The sequence below is a fragment of the Haemorhous mexicanus genome, chromosome 9, assembly GCF_027477595.1.
Source record: "Haemorhous mexicanus isolate bHaeMex1 chromosome 9, bHaeMex1.pri, whole genome shotgun sequence".
In the NCBI taxonomy this organism is placed as follows: Eukaryota; Metazoa; Chordata; class Aves; order Passeriformes; family Fringillidae; genus Haemorhous; species Haemorhous mexicanus.
Genome location: NC_082349.1, coordinates 28,055,709 through 28,062,056, shown reverse-complemented (window position 1 = coordinate 28,062,056; position 6,348 = coordinate 28,055,709). Strand labels below are relative to the sequence as shown.

The 6,348-nt window shown below is 52.1% G+C and overlaps 1 protein-coding gene across 1 annotated transcript; it reads right to left on the bottom strand.

The window, feature by feature from the left end:
* Positions 1 to 1,225: 1,225 nt before the first annotated feature.
* On the bottom strand, positions 1,226 to 4,899 carry LOC132331308 (protein FAM163A-like). The gene is made up of 4 exons (XM_059854646.1): positions 4,564 to 4,899; positions 4,186 to 4,208; positions 3,594 to 3,708; positions 1,226 to 2,785 (listed from the first exon to the last, which is right to left on the bottom strand). The coding sequence occupies exons 3-4, from the start codon at positions 3,684 to 3,686 to the stop codon at positions 2,378 to 2,380; spliced, it is 501 nt and encodes a 166-aa protein (XP_059710629.1). The 5' UTR covers positions 3,687 to 3,708; positions 4,186 to 4,208; positions 4,564 to 4,899; the 3' UTR covers positions 1,226 to 2,377.
* Positions 4,900 to 6,348: the final 1,449 nt, after the last annotated feature.

The window sequence follows — 6,348 nt, the reverse complement described above, 5'->3', positions numbered from 1 at the left end:
CCAGACTCACCCATTTCTCTGTAACCATGCCAGACCCAGGGTGTGTGTTGGCTGCGAGGCCAACCCTCATCTTGGCCATCTGGCTGCTCTGGAACTGCCTGCCCAGCCTTGGCACCTTGTTATACCACGACAGGTCACGCTTAATGTGCTTGTGACGAAGATGACAATGGAGTGGCCTTCCTTCAACCACAAGGGTGACCCCCAGAAGTGTGTTACTCCCTCCCTCTGGAGGTCATGGTGCTGCCATGGTGGTGGAAAGCCTTTCTATGTGTCAAGAGGTAGAGTTGGATGCCAGGAGCCGCCGTGTCCGTGTGCTGGCTCTGCGCCCACCAAGGGGACGGCATCATGGGGCTGTCTGGCAGAGACCACGCTGGGACACATTAACTTCTCCTGGCTCCCAGCACGAGGACACCTAGCTGAGCAGATGCTCTAGTGGGAAGGAATGGGATTTATCAAGTTAGCCAAGATTTTCTTCCAGTTACCATGTTTTCAGGGAGGAGCACTGGCTAGATGGGAGGCAGTAGGAGCCACGGACTGTTGACCAGTGGGATCCAGAGAGCTTTGCTGCTGGTAACTTTCATCTTCCCTCCTGCCTGCCCTTAATGTGAGAGGACATTAAAACCTGCTATCACTATTTGGAGAATGGAAAGAGACTCTAAAAGCAATGCAGCCAGGCCAAGTCTCCAGATAATGGAAATGCAATGTCTTTTTGGGCTGGAGGTGGGGGAGATGGTGCATAACATTTGCTCAGAAGTGTGTGTAAAACGCAGGCTGGGGCAATGTGTTTGGTTACAAGGACCATCACCATGTTTTGTGATGTTTTGGCTCCTTTCTTCAGAGAAGTGCCAAGGCATGGGCAGGCCCAATGTGTACATCAGCCTTTTGCCTGGTAATGTGGATATCTGAGGCTGGTGCACTGTGTGCCTCTGTGCTGAGACCTACTTTTTCTGTGTGTGAGCGGGGAGGTCAAGTCCAAATCCTTCTGTGAGCAGTGGGATGATTTCTTAAACGCAGTGGTGAAAATAAAATCCCACCACTCATGTTTCTGAGCAGTCCTACCCTATATTGCAAAGGCATGGCAAGGGTTTCCTGCCATTGCCTCCAACAGCATCTGCAGGGATCACTGCTGTCCCCATCCCTCCTCCCTGCCGTGAATGGGAAGTGCTCAGCAGAGCAGTCCTGCACTGGTTGCTATGGAAGTGCCTGGGAATGATGGAGATGTCCCTTTAGTAATTTTTCACCTAATTTGATTTATGGAGGAAGAAGAAACTTTCCCACATTCATTTTTGCAGAAAGGCAGAGTCACTGGCTGTCACTGTTGGCTGCAGTGCCTGTGAACCCACGTTCACAACATGTCCAGGACACATTTGGGTCTTGCACTCTCCTCTTCCAGAAGCAAAAGCAGGGGGACCCCAAACACCTGAACATCACTCTCCAGTGGGAGCACCCTGCAAAGAAGACATGAGCCAGTGGGCTCTGCTGTTGCTGTCAAAATCAAAATCCATCCTAAAGCCAACCTTCCTCTGGCTGTCAGAGCTGTCAGGGCGGGGCTTTGAAAGCTGAAGGTGACCAAAACTGGTTATTTAGGAATTCAATTCTTCCCATAAGTAAAATCTTGCCATATTCATGGGTCCAAGTTAAAACTGTTCCTAAGAAAGCTTGTGAAGAGTAGAAGAGGTGGGGGCTTTGGCCGCAGAAGGACTGGCCTGTGCCTGTTGGCATGGGTGAGCTCTTTTGGGAGGAACTTTCCTCCCCCAGCAGTGACCTAAATTCATGTCCTGAACTTCTTCAGCACGTGCAAAGACCGAAGCAGGTGGGAGACGATGCCCTATCTTACACTTGAACAGAAAAGCTAACTGCTAGTGGCAGCTGATGCAGTACGAGGGGAGCAGGATGACCTGGATCTTCCCTTCTTCACTTCCCCATGGCTGAGGAGCGCTGGCATGACCTGCTGGGCCCTGGGATTCACTGGGAACGGCAGGTGGCCCTGGATGATCAGCCCATTGCTCCGTGTGCCGGAGGCAGCAGGCATCACCTCGGCTGGCTGTGTGGGGACACCAAAGGCCTCACTGAGCTCAGAGAGCCGGGGGTAATTAAATTAGGTTGTACTGTACATAGCCCTCGTTAGACAAGTCCCTTTGGGAGAGAGAGTAGATAATAATGACACTTATGATGGGTTCGGAGGTGGCCGGTTCAGCGTTGCCCTTTGAGGTCTCACTCGCCTTCTGGCCCGCGGGGCTTGGCTGTGCCGGGCGCCTCAGCAGGGCCGCGATGGCCTCGGGCTGGGCTACGGGCTCCTCTCCTCAAAAACAAGTGAAAAGCCCCTTCCCTGGAGCAGGCACCAGCTGGGGACACCCTGTGCTAGTGGCAATGGTGACTACACCTCCGTGCTGATGGCCCGCGGGTTCGGGAAGCTGTCGCGGAGGAGGCCGTGGCGGCTCACCGTGTAGCTTTGCAGGGAGGCCATGTTGAGGGGCGGCCCCACCTCCTTGTAGCACGCGGGGGTGTAGGCGACCCTCTCGCCCCCGTTGCGCACCGTGTCGGCAGTCCGGATGTAAAAGGGGGAGCCGTAGGGGGAGCACGTCGGGCAGTAGGTGTGAGCCCCGTGCTGGTTGAGCTCGCCGGGTGGCGGCGCGGGGCTGCCATGCCCGTCCACCATGCGGGAGCTGCAGGCGTTGCACATGATGAGGTGCGAGTGCGCGGGCAGGTCGGGCTCTTCCTCCTCCTCCTCCTCCTCTTCCTCCTCCTCTTCCTCATCGGAGTCATTTTTCTTGCAGCAGTAGTACTGCAGGAGAGGGAAGGGGTTGTGTGAGGGGAAGCGGAGCGGCCGATGGGGCGGCCCTGCCACATCCCCACTGCCCTCATCCCCCTGCCAGAGGGACTCTCCGGGGCCTCTCGCCGATCTGCTCCATCATTCCTGCATCCTGGGAAGCAGCAGAAGCCAGACAAAACCTGGATCTGAGCGTGCTGCAGGAGGCACCAGCTGGGAAACTCACCCTCCTCCCCCTATGAGGTTTGCAAGGGGAAGGTATTTCATCCTGCCGGCTGAAAACTGCTCCAAGTGAGCGCTGTACTTTTCATCACACGGGCATTGCTGCATGGCACAGACTTCACATTAACTTTTAAAGAGCAGGGGGTGGTAGCTAGCCCTTGTTGAAAGCCTCCTCAGTTAATTTACAAGGGAAAAAAAAATTATATAAAAATCTCCATCTGGTATTGCAAACCCAGCCAAGCCTGTACCTCGGTTAGCAAGTGCTGCAGAGCCTCAAGAGCCTCAGGGGAGGGAAGGACATAACTGCAGCACCTGGGGAGATAGGAGGTTTCAACTTCCTGCCATCACAGGCAAAAATCTCCCATCCAGACCCTTCCTACAGCAGCACCTTGGCCCGGGGAGCACAGAATCCTAAAATATCCCGAGCTGGAAGGATAGTGTCCAACTCCTGGCCCTGCACAGTTCAGCCCAAAAATCCCACCATGTATCTCAGAGCATTGTCCAAGCACTTCTTAAGCCCTAGGAGGCTTGGGGCTGTGACCAGTGCCCTGGGAAGCCTGTACCAGAACAAGGTGGGGGTGGCAAGGCAGGGGACACTCACCTGTAGCCTACAGTAGCAGAGCACAGCAATGATGCACAGTAGGATCACTGTTGCTAGGATTCCCCCGGTGATAACAACAGTTCCTGCTGTCATCCGACCGATTCTCCATCAAACTCTGCAAGGCAGGGACACAAAACTCACCTTCCCTGCTTTTGTCATCACATCGTGGATGTGATCCCCACAAGCCATCCCAAAATATTGCATCCTCGTTCCCCTCTACCCAGCTGGAAAAGCATAATCCAATATTATCATCCTCCTCTTAGTGAGAGGACACCTGAGATGTAGCGTCACATCCCCTCACTGTTATTGCTGCTCTGGCTTGGGGTTTTTGTCAAACATCCCACGGCCCACTGGCAAAACTTCACCCTTACTGAGCCAAAAGGGATGATTTCTACCCTCCTGGCAGAAAATCCAATTTCTGCTTCAAAAGCAGGAACAAACCTGGATGGACTTTTCACCAGGCAAAGCCAAAGGGAAGCCTCTGAACTCCACAAAAGTCTGAGCCCAAAAATTGCACCCTGGCTGCCTGTCAGGCACTTGCCAAGCAGCCCCCACCCCCATCCCTGTGCCATGGCACCCAGGGGATACTCACGTTCAGTGGCGGAGGCGTTGGACCTGGAAGAAGTGGAGGGAGAGGTTAGACATGGTCTGACAGCACCCCTTGACCTGCCTGCCTTTCCCCATTTCCCAAGAATTTGCCTTGATTTGGGATGTGCAGGAAGCCCTGCTTCACCCCCATGTCATTTTCTCTAATTTGAAGCAGGGAAAGGAGGCATTTCCCAAGCTCTACAGGAACAGGGTGCAGGCCTGGCTTAGTCAGCACTTGGCCTTTTCCACTTTAGAATTTATTACAAGGGAGGCGGATGCATCATCGTGCTGATGTTTTAGGTGCTGCTGGGAAACGAAATCTCTCCTCCATCCCCTCCAGGAGCCCCAGCATCCCCCTCCACCCCATCCCATGGACACTCACCCGGAAAAGGACAGGCAGGATGTCGCAGTCACGCTGGCCCCGGGCCGGATGGTGGGGTCAGGCAGCACCACATGGCCACAGGGAGACTCAGCAGTCCTGAGAGGGAGAACAAGGAGAAAAACTCCACTGTCATCTCATCCCCCTTCCCAAAGGGGCTGTCCAGTGTCCCCATCCCCACCAATGCCACCTCTGTCACTGCAGTGGGGCTAAATAAATTGTTTTTTTCAGGGAGGCTGTCAGGAAAGGTGGGTGCTGCAAAGGTGGGTAAAGCAAACTTCCAGGAAAGGATGATGCCATGCCCCAAATCTGCCATTTCACCAAAACTGGGGACTTGTAGCAAGAAGTGTGTGAAAAACGCCAATCACTTGTTTTTAAAATTCTAAAAGTTTAATAGTAACAAGATGGTTATAAAAATAGCAATATAATTAGAGTAAAAAAAATTTGGACAATTAGGATTTAGGACAATATGAGACAATAAAAACAAAGAGTTAGGGACAGTCCAGGTACCTGTTTCTGAGCAAAATAAGCCTAAAAAAGGGCACACGTTAACAGAGGATTAACCCTTAAAAGCAACAGCCTGTTGCATATTCATACACCTCATCCACGATGCATAAATTCCATTCAAACACAGGATTCTGTCTGGGCAGTGTCAGCTTCTTCCTCTGTATCCTGACGGCATCTTCAGGGCTGAGCGAGGCAGGAAGAACTCGATAAGAGAGCAATAAATTATTTTCCTCTGAAAGATTTAGGTGTCCTGTGGCTGCTATCTCAGTGCGAGTTCTCTCTTTAAAAAAAGTTTCTTAGCACAGTTTCTATTTTAACATTTTGTTATAACCTAAAACTATATTTAACACACTACTTAAGAAAATGAATACAGCATCACTTTGTAACATAACACATAGAATATTCATTTGAATATTTGTGAAAAGCCAATCATATAATACACATTTTTCACAAGTGGGTGCAGCCATTGCCCCATCACCCCTGCCGATAGCAGCACAGCCTCATTTCATTACTGGCCCCCGTGTCCCTCTGTGCTTCGTCCAGAGCAGGGATAATTGATAGGGCCCAAGTGCCAGCCCATTGCAGCTGAGGAGATCTAATTACCCACTCACCACGTGGCCCTAATTAATGGAGAGAGGTGGCAGCTTCCAGGAGAGACCTTCCCAACTCTGCCCTGGCCCCTGTCCGCTGCACGTCCCAGCAGGCACAGTGTGGAACCCTCCTCCCCAAAAATCACTCACCCTCCTCACTCTGCTGTGGTGGCTTGCACCTCCTGCCTGCCACAAATTTGATTTTCAGCTCATGGGAAGTTCCTGTAGGAAGCCAAAAGGCGGGCACGCATTGGATTTCCTCCTTGAGCCGCTCTCACACACGAAACAAAGGAATAAAAAAACCCCAAAGAAATCAATATGTCCATAACCCAGCTAATATCTCCATCCATCAGGAGACCCAGCACAGAGCTAATAATAGAGACCAACACACTCAGCTCCTGCCTCCCTGTTACCAAACCGTACCCTGAACCACTGCCAGGAGTGTGAGGGGACACACAGGGAGCCTTTGGTACAGTTGTCACCTCCCCAGGTGCCTTCCTTAACAGGGAAAAGGTGACAGTAGGTGGCTGAAAACGGCAAACACTGACCTTTGATGACCCCAAGACGGACACGCTGCAAGCTGGGTGGTGATGGATGATGCAGGCAGCTGTTCACATCCAGAAAACTTCATTTCATGGGAGCTGTGATTTGATTTAGAGCTCAGAGAGCAGCATTAAATTAGCCTGAGGAT